General features: G+C 66.0%; 1 protein-coding gene across 1 annotated transcript; it reads right to left on the bottom strand.

The window, feature by feature from the left end:
- Positions 1 to 1,884: 1,884 nt before the first annotated feature.
- GPR146 (G protein-coupled receptor 146) lies at positions 1,885 to 11,338 on the bottom strand. The gene is made up of 2 exons (XM_090288704.1): positions 11,268 to 11,338; positions 1,885 to 3,334 (listed from the first exon to the last, which is right to left on the bottom strand). Exon 2 carries the CDS (start codon positions 3,321 to 3,323, stop codon positions 2,322 to 2,324), a length of 1,002 nt encoding a protein of 333 aa, XP_090144830.1. The 5' UTR covers positions 3,324 to 3,334; positions 11,268 to 11,338; the 3' UTR covers positions 1,885 to 2,321.
- Between the last annotated feature and the right edge of the window lie 8,015 nt (positions 11,339 to 19,353).

The following is a 19,353-nucleotide window of genomic DNA, read 5'->3' on the forward strand; positions in this document are numbered from 1 at the left end:
TTCCTCCGCCCAGGTGCTGCCCACCAGCTGTGGGCAAATGCCTCCTGAGGTCGCTGACCGTATCTGAGGTGTGACCATGGGCCTGCCGCTTTGAGGCCTGACCACAGCAGCCCCTCCTGTGGCCCCTGCCCTCGGCCCTCGGGTCAGCCGACGGCCCCAGGGCTCCACAGCGGCCTGCTCAGCTGGCAGCAGGTCTGAGCCGCGCTGCCTCCTGCTCGTCCCTCCAGGGTGCACGGCTCTCAGGCTGCGTTTGGTGTGCTCCGAAGTTGCAGGCCCACACCCCGTCCCTGTGCGCCAGACCTCTTCCCCATTCACTGGGGCGGCCCCTGTGCTGCAGGGGCTGTGGCTCCACCCAGGCGTGGCGGGGGGGGGGCCGTCCCCAGGAACAGCAGCCGCCCTGGGGGCCGAGGGCCGTTCTTCCTCACCTCGGGCTTCAGCTTCCCGCAGAGCCAGGGCTAGAAGGGTCTCTGCGGCCCAGCCAGGGGAGGGCTGGGGTTTACGTCCATGTGGTGACCCCAGGTGTTGTGGCTCTGGGGCAGGCCCTGAGCTCTGAGCTTCCGGTCCATCCCCGGCAGAGTGTCTCCCACCCGGGGCCGACGTCCGGGAAACCTCTCCCTGCCACTTCGACCTGGTGAGCAGTGCCTGTGCCGGTGCCGCCGCTTAGAAGCCTCGGAGCACCTGCGTCGTCAGCAGCAGCCGGAGCCCGTCAGCGCCCCCTCCCCATTGGACGGGGAAGGGCTGGCTTCCGGAGCTGTCTCGGAACTCCACAGAAGTCCGGCTGCTTCCCTGGTGCGTGGCTTGTCCTCTGTTGACCGGGGGGTGGGCAGAGCCTCAGACCAGGCAGGTCACAGAGACCAAGTGGCAGTGAAATGGCCCCTGGGAAGCTGAGCAGGGCCTTGACCCAGACCCTCGGCAGCGCCCGCAGAAATGCAGGGTGGGCTGGGGGTCAGGGGGGGCAGTGCTTCAGGAGTTGGAGGTGTGTGCACCCCACAGCCTGCACTCCCTGCCCTGGGGCCCCAGAGTGCTGTCGTCCAGATGGGCAGGTGGCGCACTGGCCTGCCTGCAGAGTGTTATGCGACAGGGAAGGGCCATGCTGAGCGCCGACCTGTGACCATGAGGGACGACCGGGAGGGGCCACACAGTCCAGCGCCTCCATGACACCTCCCCAAACCAACCCGCATCTCAGCACCTGTCCGTCCAAGCCCTGAGCGCTGTGCATCTTGTCGGAGGGGCCTGTATCCTGGTCATAAGGACTTGGGGAGGAGGCGAGGGCACGGCGGAGGAAGGGGGTCCCTCGTTTGCACACACTGAATGTGCCTGTTGACAGAATGCTGTGTGGATGGAGGCAGGAGGGGCAGGTACACCCGTGCTGACTGTCCAGCCCACACCACATGCAGCTACCCCCCGTGAGCAGCCCAGCCTCAGGTCACCGCCTGAGGGATGGGGATGGGGACCGTGGGTCGTGCTCCGGTGCTGGGTCACCACTGTGGTCCCAGCCACCGGGCCAGAGGACTCAGTCTGCGGGCCTCTTTCCCGTGGGCAGGCCCCTGCAGCCGTTATGTGGGGCCACAGATCCCTGCAGCGTTATCTTGCCTCTGCACTGTGCCCACGGTGGGGTCTGGTTGCGGACAGGCTCGCCGTGAACAGCGTTACCTGTGAGGGGGCAGGGGCACAAGGGGCACCTCGGAGGTCCTGAGGCACACCTGCCTCAGCCAGCCCCACTGCCTTCCTCCTCGGTGAGATCTCCCTCACGCGTGTGCAGCAGGCCCTGCCCAGTGCCACTGCGCTCCTGCCCACGCGGCTGAGGCCCCGGCCACTGCGCAGGCCACCCGCCGCATCCACGTGTGCGCTCGGTCCATCTCCAACACTTTAATACTCTGTGACTTTTCTTTCAAACAGCTCTCTTTTTTATAAACAAACACAAAAGAAGGGATCAAGTATTTTAACAAGGCACACGTATAAATACTGGCTTTGATTTCCGTCACTTCACTGGGAAAGCCCCTGTCCGGAGGCTGAGGAAGCAGCTGGGGGCGGGGCCTGTAGGCGGTGCCTTCAGCGGCTCCTCTGCACACAGGCACCTGTGGCCGCTCTTGGAAAAACGCAGGACAGGTTGAAAGCACACGCCTTGTGCTGCTGTGTGTTCTGGTCTCTCTGTCTGCTGGGGAGGGAGTGACAGAGTGCTGGTGACAAAGTGCTGTGCGTGTGACTGATGCGCCAGTCACCTGGTACCCCAGGATGCGAGACCCGGGCGTGGCCGCCTGCACTGTGCCTGCGGGCCGTGCACCCCGCCGCCTCTGCGGGCTGACCTGGGCCCCGGCCGCCTACGCCAGCACGTGCTGGACCGCCGCCTGGTCCGCGGAGCAGCCCTGGCGCCCGCAGGGCGTTTTCTTGACCAGCCGCCGCAGCTTGCTGGGGAAGCTCCTGCTGATGTAGCGATAAAGCAGCGGCGTGACGGAGCTGCTGGAGAAGGCCAGGCACCTGGACAGGTCCTTCGCGAAGAGCAGCAGCCCCAGGTACTGCCCGTCCACAGGCTTCCCCCGCAAGGCCAGGGACGTGTGCCCCAGGAGGGTCAGGTAGTGCGGCGTCCAGAGCCCGAACTGCGTGCACACGGTGGCCACCAGGAGCCGGTGCACTGAGGGGTCCAGCCGCCCCGACTCCTGGTCAAGGGGCGTGTCCTGCTTGTGGACGCGCGAGATGAGCGCGAGGGCGTAGAGCGCGGCCAGGCCGGGCACCAGGTACCCGATGAGCACCATGATGGCGTCGGCGGCCTCCGTGTGCTGCATCCTGGCGCACTCGACCAGCCGGGCGGCCACGTGGCTGCACACGTAGAAGAGCAGGGAGGAGAAGCTGGTGAGCAGCGCGCCGCCCCACACGAAGCCGCACACGTGCCGGCTGTTGTAGACGCTGGACATGTAGGTGCGCGGCAGCGCGCGCTCGATGTAGCAGTCCAGGCTGAGCAGCGCCGTGGAGTACGTGCTCACCAGGGAGCAGACGTTGAACAGCACCAGCAGCGTGACGTGGGCCTCGCTGCTGAGGCCCCACAGGGCCGCCCCCGAGGCGCCAGGGCCCAGCAGCAGTGCGGGCGCCAGCGCGCTCAGCAGCAGCCCCGCCACAGCCATGTTGACGAAGTACACGTCGGGCATGGCCATGCTGCCCTGGTCCTGCAGGTTGGCCAGGACCAGCAGGGCGTTGTAGCCCAGGCCGATGGGGACGCCGACGGCCAGGTACAGCAGCGAGACGGCGGTCAGGACCAGGTGGGCGTGCTGGCACAAGGGCTGCTCCTCGCCCCGGCCCGTGCCGTTGAGTGGGCCACAGCTCCACATGGCTCCGCGGGCTGTGGGGAGAGCAGGGGAGGTTACGTGTTCCCTGGAGCCGCGCTGGCCCGCAGGCCCCTCGGACAGCCAGGACCTGTCCCCAGCATTCCCCGCAAAAGCCCTCACAGGCATCCAGAGGCCCATGGGCAGCTGTGTCCTGGCCAGGGCGGACGCCCCACCGGCTTACCCGGCAGGAGAGGATGCTCTGCAGGGCCCGCCGACCTGGGCTCTGTCCTGCCCTGCCGAGCCCAGGCTTGTGACGCGAGCAGCCTGCCCTTCACCCGACCTTGTTACTGGAAAGTGGGAGTGGGAAGTCAGAGTGCTGACTGGCCGCCAGTGGGTCACCCAGGGCAGACATGCAGGGCGCCTGGGGGCAGGCACACCGGCTGCTCGTCACAGGCCTGGTGGTGACAGGGGTGGCTCAGCCAGGGTCAGGAAGGCCAGTGAAGCAGGGAGGGAAGCCAGCACTGCGCCATCAGCCCGGACCCTTCTTGGTGTGCGCGTGGAACTCGACAGCCCCTCTGCCCTCCCTCCCTGCCTCTCACGGCACCTGGGCAGCACAGAGCGGAAAACAGCGCGTGGGGCGTGCAGCCCCCAGTGCCTGAGCTGTGCAGAGAGAGCAGGAAGCTCTGCTTCTGGGGAGGTGCTGGGTGCATGGGTGGGAGACCCGAGAGAGCCGCAGTGTATGTGAGGCTGGGACGCCCGCCTGGTCCCCTCGGGGCTCAGGAGGGTGCCTGAGGGAGCCTAGCCCTGCGCCTCTGCCTCCCATGCCCGCGCGGGTGAGTCGCTTGACTGTCCACCCCGGCGTGCGGCAGTCTGGCTGAGAACCGGCAGGGACAGACACCACTGTCCGTGGGAGGAAAACCTTACACTCGGGAGGTCGCTTGGCCTGAGCACATGTGCTTGCAGACCACCAAGCAGCCCCCCAGTGTACCCATCCCTGGCGAGAGGGTGCTGGCCCCACCTAGGCGACACGGACAAAGGGCTGTGCTGCCTGTGGATAGTCCAGTCGGTCACACTGTGCGTCCCACAGGCCTTGACCGCTGCCTGCCGTGTCCTGTCACTGTGAGCTGCGGTGACAGAGGGCACGAGGGGGCAGTGCTTCGCAGCATGCCCCCCCACCCCCGGCTCCTGTCCCCACTGTGGCCATGGCCCCAGCCCCGTCCGTGCATGCTAAGCCCAGGGGTGGGCACTTTAGTTAGGAGTTCCCTTCTTCCCTGAGGAAATAAACCAGCCAGCATTTGTAGGCGGAAACCAAGGACAGAGTCAGACCTTCTAGGACCTGGCTGGACCCCAGGGAGGCGTCCGGTGCTTCTCTAGGGGAGCCTGCACAGAGGGCTCTGAGCAGCAGCAGCACAGCCCAGGGCAGGTGGCCAGACAGTGACGCCAGTGAAAGGAGGGACGAGCTCCTCCTGCCGGCCACCGCTGGCTCCTCTGTCCCCAAGCACTCCCACCTCCCACCACCCACGGGGGGCCCAGGGACCTGCGCTCCCATGAGGTGTGGCAGGAAGTGCAGCCAGTGTGGGCTGACACCTGCTCCTTTCTTGGGAAGTGTCACGTGGCGTAAAACCTGTTGAGAAGTTCCTTGAAGTGCTCCTGGGCCTTGTGGCCCCAGCCTGCAGGGCGGACGGGGCGGCCTCTGTCCGCACGGGGCTTCAGGTCAGAAGCGTGCCGAGCGTGCTTGCCAGCCACCCCTGAACCGGGCCCGTGAGCCGGATTCCCGGCCCGCGTCGGCACCTCTGCCACTCTCCAGTGTCAGCTGTGAGAGGACTGATTTCAGATGCAGGTCACGGGTTAAAAGGCACCGTGTCCGGTCACTTTGGGCTGAGAAAGGACACACTTGGCTATCTGTCCAGCCTTCTTCCCTGGGGTGGGGGGACCTTGTCTCTCCAGCTTTCACTTAGAAACCTGGGAGCAAATGACAGCTGTCAGAGCTGCTGCGTTTGCAAGTGCAGGCCTCTGGCATATTCCAGCATGGGGACCACTCATCCCTGTGAGGGCGCAGAGTGAGAGGGTGGAGGGAGGGGAGTCGCCTCCCAGCCACTGGGCACAGGCAGAGGCAGGGCTGCTGGGCTTGGCCCGCCTCCTCCTCTCCCCCCTCCTACAGCCCCCCCCCCCTGCAGTCACCCACCCCCTGCCTCCAAGTGCTCTGGTGTTGTGAGCTGGGACAGGGAGGGCCTGACCACAAGGCCCGCTGCTCCCTCCACCCCCACCCCCACCCCCGCACAGGCCTGGGCGGCAGGCGTCCAGGTACCAAGCCTCTTCCTTCCTGAGAAAGAGGAACTTGGAACTCAGCTGGGCAGACCCAGGGTTCCAGGAAGGGCCCAGAGATGGGGGGGGGGGGTCCCAGTGGCCCCAGCACCTTCTGTGTGTCCCCTCAGCTGAAGGGGTCCGGATCTGTGAGGGCCCCGCGGGCCTCTCCTCCCACTGGGCCTTCAGGACAGGCACATGCCCGGGCCCTGTCCCCCACCCCTGCCCCACTCCCTCCACCCGGCAGACAGGGCCCTGCTGCTGCTGCTGCTGCTCTCTGCCAGGCTGCCTCCCGACTCACTGGCCAGTTTGGCCACTTGCCTCCCCCTCTTCCCACTGCCTCATCCGCTCACGAAGCCCTCCCCCATGATTCTTGAGGACTGACACCCATTGTAGTACCTGCCCCAACTCCCACACCAGGCCTGCAGCCACGGCCCCACCACACCCTCTGTCAGATGAGAAGCCAGCAGCAGCACCCACTCCCTGTCCTGTCTCCCCAGGGCCCCCGCCTACGTTCCTGGACCTCTCCCTTCTGCTTGCTTGGGGTCCCTTCCTGACCTCCCTGCACTGGGGCCCAGGAACACAGGAAGTGACTGTGCTGACGTGGGGTGCACATCCCCCAGAGTCACTCTCCTCCTGTCCCCCCATCTTCATGGGGGGCAGGAGAGGTTAGCGCCACTGCAAGAGGGCGCTGCACCTTGGCCAGACCCCAGCATGTGCTGGGGGAACAGAGCTGTGGTCCTCGCCTCTGCAGGCCGGGGGTGCCTCTCAGACCCCAGCAGCCTTACCATTTAGAGGAAAGCTAGGAGGAGGTTCTCGAGGGCAGGGTCCCAGGGCCTCCTGTGTCCTCGGGGCCGGGTGGGCGGGGCCGCTGCAGCCCCGCCTGACCAAGGGGAGGCTGTGGGAGCACGGGCGCTGTGTCCCCAGAGCGCCCCTGCAGGGCCTGGTCCCCATCCTGGTTCTGAGGAATAGCCGTTCGCAGAGCCCTTCCCACCCCGGACCCTCAGCCGGGCCCGTCTGTCACCAGCAGGACGGCCGTCACTCTCCCAAACTCTTGCGCTTGACGTCCAGCACCCTCAGGGCTGCAGCAGCCCGTTCTCAGGAAGGGGCCGCTCTGGTGTCCTGCAGGCCCATCTCCGACCCCAGGTGCTCCCTCCTCCTGGGCTGGGTCGGGCTCTCGGGGCCCCAGGCCGCGGCCCAATGAACGCGGAGCAGGCCCAGCACTGGCCGGTACCTCCCTGGAGGTCAGCAGGGGGGCTGCCCAGGCCCGATGGCCCCGCAGCTGCCACCTCTGCGGGAGTCCCCGCCAGACAGCACATGGGCCCGAGAACAGCGCAGGCCTGGGCTGGGCCCCTCAGCACCGGGGTGACCGTGGGTCTAGTGCCAGGCGGGGGGTCCTGGGGGACACGGCCTGTGGGGGGCCGCCCCGCCTCAGGACAGGTGAGCTGACAGGAGAGCCAGCCACAGGGCCAGGCCACGCAGGACTCTGCTCAGCCACCCAAATCCCGAGAGTCCGAGGACAGCAGCCCCCAGCCCCGCAGGGGGGGCCGTGGCTGTGGCCGTGGCCAGGCGGAGGGAGGGGGATGACGCCCAACGCTGCTCTGTGCCTGCAGCCAGCAGGGCGCGGAGCGTGTCCCAGGACCCAGTGTCACGGGGCGCATGCAGGGGTGGCACCGTGCTAAGGAGCTTTCTCACTACATGGAAGCAGCCCTGAGCCTGGCACCGCCTGGGCCCCTGGCCTGACCGTCCCCTCCACCCCCTGAGCGAGCGCGGTGTCTCCACCCCAGGATGGGCATCCAGACTCACAGCTTTGCTCACTTCCTGCCTCGGTTTCCCCATTTTGGGAAAACCCTCGTGAGGCTGTTGGAAGGACTCACAAGGGCAGCGTGGACAACACAGAGGGTGGCCTGGCCGTCCCTGGTGTTGGAGGGACGAGGGGCAGACCCTCACCCTCCCTCCCTGACCTCCTTCCACACAGGAAGCTGCGGGTAAACTTCCTCTCAGGGTCCTGGTAATGGGCACAGGGGGAGGGGAGACCAGGGGACGGAGGGACGAGCACATGAGCCCTCACAGCCCAGTGTGAACACTCACGGGAGAGCCGCTGCACACAGTCAGTCTGCAGAGACTGCTTTGGGTCAGGGTTCAGGTCGTGACACCACAGTGACCTTCCTGGTGTCGCCCTCATCCTGAGCCCCCCACCGCGTTCACAGGGAACGGGGAGTGGGCTGAGCCACTGTGAGGGATGCTCTGCAGCCCCTTCTCATGGCTCCGGCAGGGGCCACATGCCACGCAGGCTGGGTCAGCAGCACTGATGCGAGCCTGCCACCCTCCCCCTGGTCTAAGGAGGGTCCAGGTGGGGTCAGCCAGCCCGTCCCCAGGGCACGCCCGTAAGCAGCTGCGATGGGCTTGGCTACAACCCAGGACTAATGTAAACTATGATCTCTATGGAGACGGGATGCAGGCGTGGATAGAGCAGCAGCCTGGGCCTATGGGTCGGGGAGCAGGGGCCGTCCCCCGGGATTCTCGTGTGTGCACGCACAGGCACACCCAAGTGTGCATTCGCACAAGGCCAGCAGCAATGAGAAACCAGCACAGTCATCCTGCTCCCACGGAGCTGAACTAGCGTCACTGACCTCACCTTTCAGCCCCGCCCTGCCCCACGCCTCTGACTTGGAGGCTCTGTCCCGAGTGCAGGGCCGTGAGCGCGGGGCCCCTGCTGCGCCAGTCCTGCAGCCTCGCTCGCAGTCGGCACGCACGGCGCTGGCCTGGGACGCCCTTCCTCGCGGTCACTCAGCCAGCACCAGCTCCCTTGAACTTCTTGGGCATCAGCACTGGGCCTCCTGTATGCTCACCTCACCCTGCCACTCGTGCCTGAGGCCAGGCTGGCTCTGTCAGGAGAGAGGCTGTAGGTGACGTGAAAGGGTTCCCCCACGGTGAGCAGAAGGGGCAGAGGTGGGAGAGCGGAGCCTCTGGGTCCCAGCAGTGGTGTGCCCTTTGACACTCCGGAGACCTGGGTGTGGGCGCAGGAGGCCCGGCTGGACAGTGCACCCTCGGGGGGCAGGCAGCTCAGCTGGGCTGCTGGTCCTGTCGACCTGCTGTGCACCCTGAGACTCATCCTCACGTGAATGTTCTGGAACAATCACAATGCCTTGGAAATGACTCCTGAGTGTTTATTTCCTTAGTACTAACAGGCAAGAGGAGCTAGCTACCAGTAACATCCAGCTGGTGGGAGCCAGACGCTCCGGAAAGGCTGCTGTCTCCTCGGGTCTTTCACTGGCGGGCTGACGCACACTGACCTGTCACAAACGCTGTGCCTTCCTGGGCTGATAAGACCCGGCTCGTCCTGGAGACGGGCTGTTTGGGTTTTGGAGCCTGTGGCTCTCTGCGGTTCTAAGTTGCAGTGGGAGTGAGCCTGGAGACCTGGCTCGGGGCATCAACAGCTGCCTCTCTCCATGCAGAACAGGCCTGTCTGCTGGCTCCGGAAGGGCCGCGAGGACTGAGACCAGGCAGCTGGGTCCCAGCCAGTGGGCAGCGGGGCGCCTGCGCTGGCCCTGGCTTCCTCTCCTTAGAGGAGACGGGACACATGCTCTTTGTTGCCGGAGCACTGGTTTCTTGGGCTTTTCTGTCACCTGAGTAACTTGGGTTGAGGCTAACACTGTCTCGAGGTCCACCAGCCCAAGGAGAGGCGGAAACAGAGGCCGGCCCAGAAACTCGAGGCTCAGAAACTCGAGGCCCGGACAAGAGCAGCTCCAGTGTCCATTTCAGACTCGGGGCTCCCTGTCTGCCCCGGCCTTTAACTGGGTGAGCTCTTCCTGGGGGCGGTGCTCAGCGCCACAGATACTGTCACTGCCTGGGGTTCTTTCCAAGGAAGCCAACAGCCAGTTATTTTTATTTGTAACAGTTGCTTCCTCCGTTTGCTGGGCTTGAATCACACCCGGAAGCTCCTGGGCACACACTGCCGACGTGTGGGAGGACAAGGACCGGGTGGGCCGGCCAGCCCCTGTCACCCTGCCCTCTGCCCCGTTTGCATGTGGAGATTCCCAGCAGCACCGCGTTCTGGAGACTTGAATTAGAACCGTTTCTTCCTCTACACTGAGTCCTGTCTGCCCTTTGATGCCCAAGCAGTGTTTTGGGTCCTGGGCCCAGAGGCCCGGGAACAGATGCAGCCTGGGGCTGCCCCGTCACGCGGTAGCTTTGGCCCTCACAGCCCAGGAGGCAGCAGCCAGCAAGAGGGAATGCTGGGAAGCACTGCGGTGTGTTTGTCACATGCACTCACACAGCAGCTGGGTCTCAGAGCAGGGACCCACCCCGCCCCAAAGGCAGGGCCAGGTGGTGGGGTCCCTGGGACCCCTTAGGGGCTGTGGGATGGCAGTGGCCCCGGAAAGCAGCAGGTCCCTCTTCCTACCTATGAACCACACAGGCAGACGCCCTGACGGTTCTTGGCCAGTCTGTCATCTTCTCGTTGTATGACAGATACAATCGAGGTGTGCACTGTGACCCAAACCCCTATGCACCCAGTTAGGTGGGTGTACCTTGCCTTGTCGTAGGTAGCCTGCCACCCAGGGACAGCAGGTCAGTGTGACCGGCTGCATTTTCCCCAGAGCTGTGCCCCGCTGTGCTCACTGCAGAGGCAGGACAGCAGCACAGGGCCGGGCAAAGACCTCGGCTGCGTGGCCCAGGCTGCAGCCTCCGCCTGCAGCAGCGGGCGCTGTGACTGGGAGGACCCCTGAGACCCTGGGGTGGCGAGCGGTTTGGGGTAGGGAGTGCCTCTCTTCACTGTCAGCGGAGCCTGTGGGGACCCGGTGAGGACGATGAGGGGCCTGGGCACGCGTCAGGGCCATCTCGTGCCCACTCCTGCGTTTGCAGAGGCTGCGGAGCAAGCTTCTGGGCCCCTTGTGAGCGCGCCCAGCCCGGCCAGATGCGGCAGATAAGGGAGCAGGCCCGCGCCCCGCCGGCTGCGCGGCTGGGATAGGGAGCTGGGGGCCCAGGGCAACCCGGAGCAGCGCCTGTGGCTGCGCAGGACGGAAATCCTGACGCTGGCGACGGCAGGGGCGGACCCAGAGGGCCTTGAGCTAAGGGACAGGTCAGAGAGGCAGTGCGCTTCGATCTCTCCTCCACGAAAGATATTGAAACAGAAAAAGGTGGCGCGGGAACCTGAACTGAGTCGCCCCAGCGGTGAGAGGGGGGTGAGACACAGTCACCCTCCCGCTGGTCAGATGAACACTGGGGCCAAGGACAGCGCGCGCGCCCGCAGCGAGACAGTGACCGCCGTCGGGGTTCTGGTGGCGGCAGCGGCGCGGGGCCCCAGGAGCCCGTCCGTGCCGGGAGCGGGCGGCGGGTGTTGATCCGCAGGCCGGGTCTCTGCCCGGGCGTCCGTCAGAGTTTGCTACGACCCTGTCATCGGGAAAGGCCCAAAGCTCTGGCCGCGCGGACGTGAGCCGGCCGGGCTGCTGGCCACCCGCGGGCACAGCTCCCGTGCCCAACAGGTTAACGACCGCGGGGCGGCGGCCCTCCCGGCGCTGCGCGGCCACAGCGCCCCCGCTCCGAGGGGACCGCGCAGGGCAAGGCCCGGGGACCCGAGGGTCCGAGCGGAGCGCCCGGCCGACGGGGCCGCCGCAGCCCGGGCTCGCTCCCCGCGCGGGCCAGGACCCCGAGGGTGCCCAGCCGACCCGGCCCCGACCCCCGCGCTCGGCGCCCACTCACCGGCTCGCTGGACCGCGGGCCGCGCAGTTGCCGCGGGCGGGCAGCTCGGGGCTCCGGAGGCGGCGGGGTCACGGCGCGCACGCCGCGCGGGGCCTGTGTACACACGTGACCGCGCCGCCCCGCCCCCGCGTGGCCCCGCCCCCGGCGCGCCGCGGGTGCTGGCCCGGGTGGCGGCGCCCTCCACGACGCGCGCGCGGCGAGTGCAGGACGCAGGCCTGCGGCAGTGACGGCCACGGCGCGGAGCCCGAGGTGCTGAGTCAGAGCGCGCCCGTCTGCGGACACGGGCCCCGCGCCCTCGGGCGCCTCCGGGAGCACCTGCTCCTCTCGCCCCTGGCTCGGCCGGCCTGGGTCCTGGGGCTTCTTTGTACAGCGGTCCCAGGAAAGCCCTTAAAGAGACAGTGCATTGTTTGCAGCCCAGCTGCCTTTGTGGATGCTCCGAGAGTTAGACGTTGGGGAAGCTGGGAGACAGCAAGCTCAGTCGCTCTGCTGCAGCTCCTGGACTGGCGGGGCCCTGAGCGGCACATGCAGCCTCGGGTTGCAGGTTGCCTGCAGGCGGCAGATTTGAACACGGGTTTCCTGGGGTGGAAGGGAGCAGGAATGGTAATAGCAGCCAAGGCTGGCCCGGGCAGGGTCGGAGAGGGAATTGGGGTCAGCTGGGGGACCAGGCTCTGGTGGAAGGGCAGGGCCGAGCCTCACTCTCAGGGCAAGCCATTCGTAGACCCCTTTGAGTGTCAGCACCCCCGTAACCCTGCTGGAAAAACCTTGACTTACTGTTGGGCTCCGTGGGCTGCGTTTGCCCCAAGGCCAGGACCAGTCACAGCTGGTCAGCACTGACGCCTTGCAGCTGGGGAGGCCTCCTGTCCTGGGCCCTCAGAGCAGCCTATGGAGGCATGTCTGCCCATAGCTCGTCAGAACGAGTCGCCACTCACGTAACGCGCGCCATTATTTTATGGACTGCTTCAAAGAAAACCATCTGCCAGTTAAGTTCTGGCGCTCTCAACTGTAAGCAGCACCCTGACCTTAGAGACGTTAAAACGGAACGAAATGTGTTAACATCAAGGAAACATGGTGTGCTCCTCGTTGTCAATTATTTTGAGTCTCAGAAACTTGAAGCAATTTGCCCAAGGTCACAGAGCAGGTAGCAGAGCGGAATTTGATCCCAGCTCATCTTGGGCTTTCTAGATCAGAGCTGGGGACTTGGGGTTCTCCTAGCAATGTGCCGGCATAGTAGTGTTTCTCCTTTGTGTGAATGGCCTCAGACCCTGGAATTCCTAGTTAAGAGTCCCTGGAAGGCCAGGCTGGCTGAGCCCTGCCCACAGGCGTCCTGGGGTGGAGAGCCTGGTTTGTGGGTTCTCCTAAGTCACTTAAGCCCTCAGGTTGCCCTGACCACCTTATCTGCAAGGAAAGACCCCCTCCATGAGCAGACGGGTGGAGTCGGGAGAATGGCAGGGTCTGTGTGTGTCCAGGGATCAGAGTAAGCCCACCTCCCACTGAGCCAGGAGCACACATCTGCTCCCAGGGCTACAGCTGTGCAGCTTGCTGCTGCCCCCCACCCCCACCCCCACCTCCGTCCCCAGTGGAGGCCCACTCCTGTGCGAGGCCCAGACGACCTTGGGGACAGCCACACTGCCCTGGGCACACATGGGCCTGCTGAGGGTGAGCCCGACTCCAGGGTTTTTGGCCACATCATTGTCTACTGTGGATTTTTGAAACCACGGGGAGCTGGTGTCCCCTGCCTTGCTGGTGACTGTGAGGCTCCAGCCCGGCGCTCTGTGGCGATGACAGAGGCGCCGTTCCGTGGATTGTGGAAGCATCAATCGCTGTGCTGACCACAGTCGTGAGACTTGGCACCACCCCTCCTGTTTGCTCTGGACGGCTGCATCCCACACCCCAGGGACTCTGGACTGCTGGTCGGGAACTGGAGGGTGGCCTGCTAACCAGTCTGTTTACATTCAGCCTTTCTCTTGGGGGCGGGGAGGGTGACAGCGCCCCAGCTGGCCAGGCAGGCTGGCCTTCCTTCTGAAGGTGCACCTCTTAGGCATTATGTCCTTCCCAGGTGCACGTGATCCTGTGTGGCATGTGGATTGGGGACAAGGAATGTTTAAAGTGGATTTACCGGTTCTTGTAAGTGTGGTTTATAAGATTATGTTTTGTCCTCCATGTAGCCCCAGTAAGGTGTGAACTGATGGAAGTGGGGGGCTGGGTGAGAGACGGAGGCCCGCCCTGCAGAGGGACACATGTGACCGTGTCTCGTGGTCGGTTTTGAGCTGGCCGTGGTTCCTGCGTGGTCGGGACAGGTCAGCTGCCTCACTGCCCGCCCTCTGCACAGGCCCTCACTTCTTTCCAAGTGCCACCCTGTTCTGCCAGCACCTCTCCGTCCTCTGGGAAAGTAGTTAGTGACATGGGAAGGGCCGCGGATGGGCTTTGGACTGTACGCTGAAGCCTCTGGCCCAGCGATGAGACCTAGTGGCACTTTGTAGCTGCCGGCCCTGAGTGGCCCTCAGTGTGCAGTGTAGCCAGCAGCGCAAGGAATCTGCTGCAGTCCGTCTGCCGCCTCGGTCCTGCTGGAGCTGGGCTGAGAGTGCCTGCATCCAGGGCTGTGCACTGAGCATCCGCGCGGCCCCAGGCTGGGCCCGGGAGTGCCTGGCCGGGCAGACCTGCGCACCCCACAGGGACTGCTCTCTGGGAGGTGGCGTGCGCAGGAAGTCAGCTGGGCATGTGTGTGGAGACATATTCTCTGCAATGACGCGGGAGGCCTCATGGGACCTCGGGCTGCCTGGCCCCTGGGTGTTGAAAGCTAATCTTAATGCTTCTGGGAAAAGGTTCAGCAGCAACTCTGCTTCTAGAATGCCAGCCCAGCAGGCTGGCTCTGCACCCCACCCACATGTCCCCAGCCACCCTGGCTTCTCCTCCGCCTTACAGGGGCATCTGCGCCCCTTCCCAGAATTTGGGTGGTAGCCATCCCCTCTGCCTGGACCACCTCTTTCCCAAACAGCCAAGCCGTGTCCTTACCGCCAGGTGTCACCTTCCTGACACTATTTTCCTTGACTTCCATCCTCCCAGAGCCATTTTACTATTATTTTTTAAGATCTTATGCATTTACTTTTACAAAGAAGGAAAGGGAGGGAGAAGGAGAGGGAGAAAAACATCAGTGTTGTAGGGTTACATTGATCACCCCCCACACCCCCCAACTGGGGACCTGGCCCACAACACAGGCATGTGCCCTGACTGGGAATCGAACTGGTGACCTTTTGGTTTGCTGGCCGGTGCTCAATATACTGAACCACACCGGCCAGGGTGCCATTTGAAATTACAGGATGTAAATAACCCTACTTGTGTGTCCTCAACATCACAGCCTTCTAATGTAGGCTCGCTGCGGCAGCGTCTCGGCTGCCAGGCTGCTGTAACGGGCGGCGTCCAAGCAACGCTTCTTCCTCTCGTTTACAGCGGCTGCAGTCCAGCCCCAAGGCGCCCGCAGACCGGGGGCTGTCTTCTCACGGTGTCCTCCTGTGGCAGATGGGGCCTCTTCTCATAAGGCGCTCATCCCATTCATGAGGGCCCCCCATGGACTGATCACCTCGTAGCCCTGCCTCCTGACACTGTCACACGGGGCCAGGGTTCAGCACATCTGCCTCTGACAGGAGCATTTCATTCTGTCCCCACAGGGGACAGCACTCAGACAGTCGGGCAGGACATGCAGGTCCCTGTCACTCACCTGCTCGCGTGACCCAGAGCTGCAGAGCTAATTTGGGGTGTGGGGGTTCTAGGGCCTCTCAGTCCCCTCAGGGTGGACCCAGCTGCTGCCTCCAGGGTCACACAGTGGGTAGGCCTCTTGGTCATGCCCTCCCACTCCACCAGCTGGACCTTGTCCCCGAAGGCCTTGGGGCCCCTGTGCTGAAAGCCCCAGAGGTGCAGTGCGTGGCCTGGAGGAGGGAACACTGGGCAGGGCACAGGCAGACCTGGCGCACTTCACCCCTCGCTGGGCCTAGGTTCCTCCTCTGTCCCGTGTGGGCGAGGGGGTGGCGGGGAGCGGGAGTGGGGCCCCTGGGTGGGGTTGGCAGGCTTCTGGCTGCTGGAGTGTGGTTTTTCCTTGGATCATAAAATGGATACACAGTCTTGCCTTAGGTGAGGGAGCAAAGCTCTGGAACAGGCTGCGATGTGCACCTGACCCCCGCAACGGTTCCCTGAGCCTTCACTGGGGCCACTTTTTGCTGGGCGTCAGTGCCGCGGCGCCAGCTCCCATCCTTGTGGCCCTCGCGGCACGGGGCCCGGATGTGAACCAGGACTCCAGGAGGGCGTGCTGGGGGGCTGCCTCGTAGGTGAAGCCGGGAAGGTGTCCCTGAGGCTGTGGGCGACCTGCGATCTGAAGGCAGGGCAGGGTGAGCGCAGGAGGCAAAGGGGAGAAGGCCCTGGGCCGGGGTGCGGATGTGGGAAAGGGGCCGGCGTGCAGGCCCAGACCGGACCGTCAGACTCGGGTCCACGTTACGTGCAGAGAAATGGGGAGCGACTGAGGGGGGTTTGTGTGCAGGGGCGTCCTCCACGAGCTGGATTTCCTGCCTCCTGTGCCGTGGGCTGCCAGGGAGTGTTGGAAGCCAGGCCTGGCAGCGGGCACACCCTCGGCATCCGGGGCGCGGGCTCTGCGTCGGCCACTTCCAGGCTGCGCTGTCGCCCAGGAAGCCCCTCCCGAGCCTCCCGGTTCTTCTCCCGAACCGCCCCGTGAAGGAGGAACCCTGCCCCGCGCTTCCCGCCCCGCCCCCTCCCCGCGCCTGACCCCACCCACCGCCGGAGCCACGCCCACCGGCCCCGCGCAGAGAGCCCGGCCGGAGTGCCCCACCCACGCGCTGAGCGCGCTGGCGTCACCGGCCAGCCGGCTGGATCTGGTTCCAGCCGCGCCGGGCCGGCCGGACATGCGCAGTGCGCGGGGCGGAGGGCGGGGACGCGGGCCTGGGCAGACCCGGCAGTGGGGACGCGGAGGTCAGTGCGGCGACCCCGGCAGCGGAGCCCACGGGGCGGGTGGGGATCCGTCGTGCACGAGCGCGCCGGAGACCGGGGCGGGTGTGTTCCCGGAGGGGTTGCGCGGGGCCCCGGGCGGGATGGACCCCCGTGCGCGGGCCTCCGCCCCGCGAACCCCAGACCCGCCGCGTCCCCGTGAGGGCGTGGCGCCCCTCCCCCACGGGGTTGGGCCGGGGCCAGGGGCGCTTCGCCGTCGTCCTGGGGTCACGGCCCGGCGCCTCGCCGCGTGCCCTGCCCCGTCCGCGGGTGCAGACGAGAGGGGCTCTGCGCCGAGGTCCTGGGCGCCACGGTGTCCGGGGCGCGGTCTAAACCCGTCCCCGTCCCGGTCCCCGTCCCCGACTGGCCGGTCGTGACGCCCCTTCCCCCGGGAGAGCGTCGGGGTCGCGTGTGACCGGTACTCGGGGCGTAGGGCCCCCTCGTGCCGCGTCAGACGTCGGGGGTCGCCACCCGGCCCGTGAGGTCGTCCGGCTGTAACCTTAACTTGGCGACGCGGTCGGGCGTTTTCCTCAGTGTCGTGTGCGCTCCGGAACCCTCGCAGAATCGGAGAAGCCCGGCCCGCGGGCAGTTCTCGGCCGAGACGGACGCGCTCCGAAAGCCGGACCCAGCGGGTCGTGGGGCGGCCGCGGCCGCGCGCTGTGCAGGGATGAGCGCCGCCGGCGTTGACTCCGCTGTGTCCGGGGCCCCGCGTGCCGTGTGCGCTTCGTGTCTGCGGGCCGGGCTGGATGCGGGGTCCCAGCTGCGTGTTCAGGCTCCGGTGTGGGCCCGCCCGCCCGGGGGTCACGGCGTTTTCTCTCCCGACGCAGGCACGGAGGCCGCGGGCAGGAGCGCGTCCCAGGCCGGACGGACGGAGAGCAACGGAGCCTCGTCCTGTGCGCGTTGTTCCCGCGCCGCCCACGCCCGCTGGAGCCCGGGCCGCCTCCGTGGGCGCGGACAGATGTGTCTCAGGTGTGGGGGCGCGCGGGGCGAACAGTTAAGGACGAGATTGTCGCTAAAACGACGTGAGCAGCGGCCGTCGGCTCGGTTTTGAAGGTCGGGGTTCCCAGCGCGCGCGGAGGGCCGTGTCGGGGGCGCGGCCGGGGTGGGCCTGCGGGGACTCGTCGGGGCCGCAAGGGGTGGTTCCCGCTCCGACTCGGCAAAGGGACGCCGGCCAGGCCCCCCCCCCAGCACCCTCCCCGTCCCCACTGGGTGCGGTGACCTAGCTGCGGCCCAGCAGACCCGAAGCCCCCGCCCTCAGCCCGTGGGCTCCCCAGCCGACACCCGAGGCTGAGCGCTGCTCACCCCCCCACCCCCCGGCGCCCCGGCCACGGCCGCCCGCCTCCCCTGGGCTCGGGCAGAGCCTCGGTCGCCCTCCAGTGAGTGCGCAGGCTGTGCCCCGTCCCTACCTGGAGCTCACGTGTGACCCCAGACGCACCGGGCCCCCGCTCTGCCACGGACTGCGGTCCCAGGCGGTGCTCGGGGGAGGCCCTGGGATTGCCCGGGTTCCCCACTGGGTCCAGATTGTTTCTGGGCTCCTGAGTGATGGTGCCTCGGTGTCCTTCCTGGGCAGGGGCAGGGGCAGGGCCCACCCCGTGCGCCTGCGGGAGGGGCGCCGCTTGGAGTTCCTGCCGGTCAGGACCAGCTGTGATGGAGAAGCGCTGGCCGTGGCTGGTTCCCTCTGGCTTCCAGGGTGAAGGCGGCGGCGACAGGTTTTGTATTGTCCTCAACACCTGCCGTTTGTCCTGGTCAGCCACAGCCCCGTGGGCACGCCTTCCCCGTCAGGAATGGAGGAGCTTCCCCTGGGGCTGTTTCCAGGGTGGTTCCCCCTCCTGCCCAGGGGCGCACCTTGTGGCTGGAGGCTCTGGCTGCTGCCGGAGGGGTGGGCTGAGCCCCCTGCCCCTCTGCGGACCCTGGCTCCGTCCCAGCCCTTCTGCAGGCGGGGGTGCGAGCGGGCGGGCCCGGGGCTGGCCCAGCCCTCAGACCAGCACCTCCTGTCCTTGCCCCGGACCACGCTGCCCCCAGGGGGACTGAGCAGCCGCTCCCACTCCACTGTGTGTGCCAGGCTGAACTTCGGGGCATTTCCAAGGTTTCGTAGGGCTGGCTCCTCCCACCTGGCTTTGGTGCCTGGAGCTGTACACTGTATCCCTCTGGCTTTCCCGTGCCTGTAGCATTTAACGTTTAATTCTTGGGTTAAAAGGTAAGAATAAAGGTAAGTTTTCAGTGTTTCTTATGAAATTCAGCCCAACTACCGAAGGGGTCCTGTGGACACCCCATCTCTTAATGGCCTGAAGTTTCTAGGTCACACCACTGTGCTTTGCACTCTGGCAGGTGGCTCAGTGGCCCCACATGTGGCCTTTGTCCTCAGCCAGTGTGCCTGCCTGCAGGAGCGGGGACAGGGGCCGACTCCTCCCTCCCCTGCAGCCAGGAGCCCCTGGGGGGCAGGGCCTGCTGCCAGCCAGGCCATATCAGTGTGGGAGGCCCCCGCCCCTTCAGCTCGGCCTGCACTTGGGCTGCGGGCGAGGAGGGAGGTCAACTCCTTTGGGATCTGGCCTCTGAGCCTGGGGACAGGTGCCATGGGCACTGCTGGGAAGAGCGCCCAGCAGCTGACACCAGAGCCTCCAAGCTGGTGGGGGGTGGGAGGGTACCCGGGAGCCGCTCCCTGGGTGTCCTGGGGGGCAGCACTGAGTGCCTGGGGGTCCCAGTTCTGTTCTTCACTCTTCTTTCCAATTCGGGGAGTTGGGAACTGGAAGAGAAAAAAGGGGCTACTTTCCCCACCTCTGGTCTGCAGTTGGGCATTTCCGTCCCCTGTGAATGTTGGCAGCAGATGGACCTGGCGTTGGGAGGACCTGGGAAGGGCGGGGTCAGCCCAGTGCCGCCTGCAGTCGCTGGTTGGCAGGTGGTCACGAGAGACCGGTGACTTCCCTTACCTCCTGTCATCCATTCCTGCCTCAGTGTGCCCCATGTGTTCTGGGGTCCACAGGAGCCCCACAGAGAAACCCCTTGCTGCCAGGAGGCCCCCGCCTGCTCAGCCCTGCAGGGGCAGCCGCGCTCCCTGTCCTCCAGGAGCTCACTTGTATCGGCCGTGCGCTCCTCGGGG

The sequence above is a fragment of the Furipterus horrens genome, unplaced genomic scaffold, assembly GCF_987537825.1.
Source record: "Furipterus horrens unplaced genomic scaffold, mFurHor1.1.pri manual_scaffold_10, whole genome shotgun sequence".
Lineage (NCBI taxonomy): Eukaryota > Metazoa > Chordata > Mammalia > Chiroptera > Furipteridae > Furipterus > Furipterus horrens.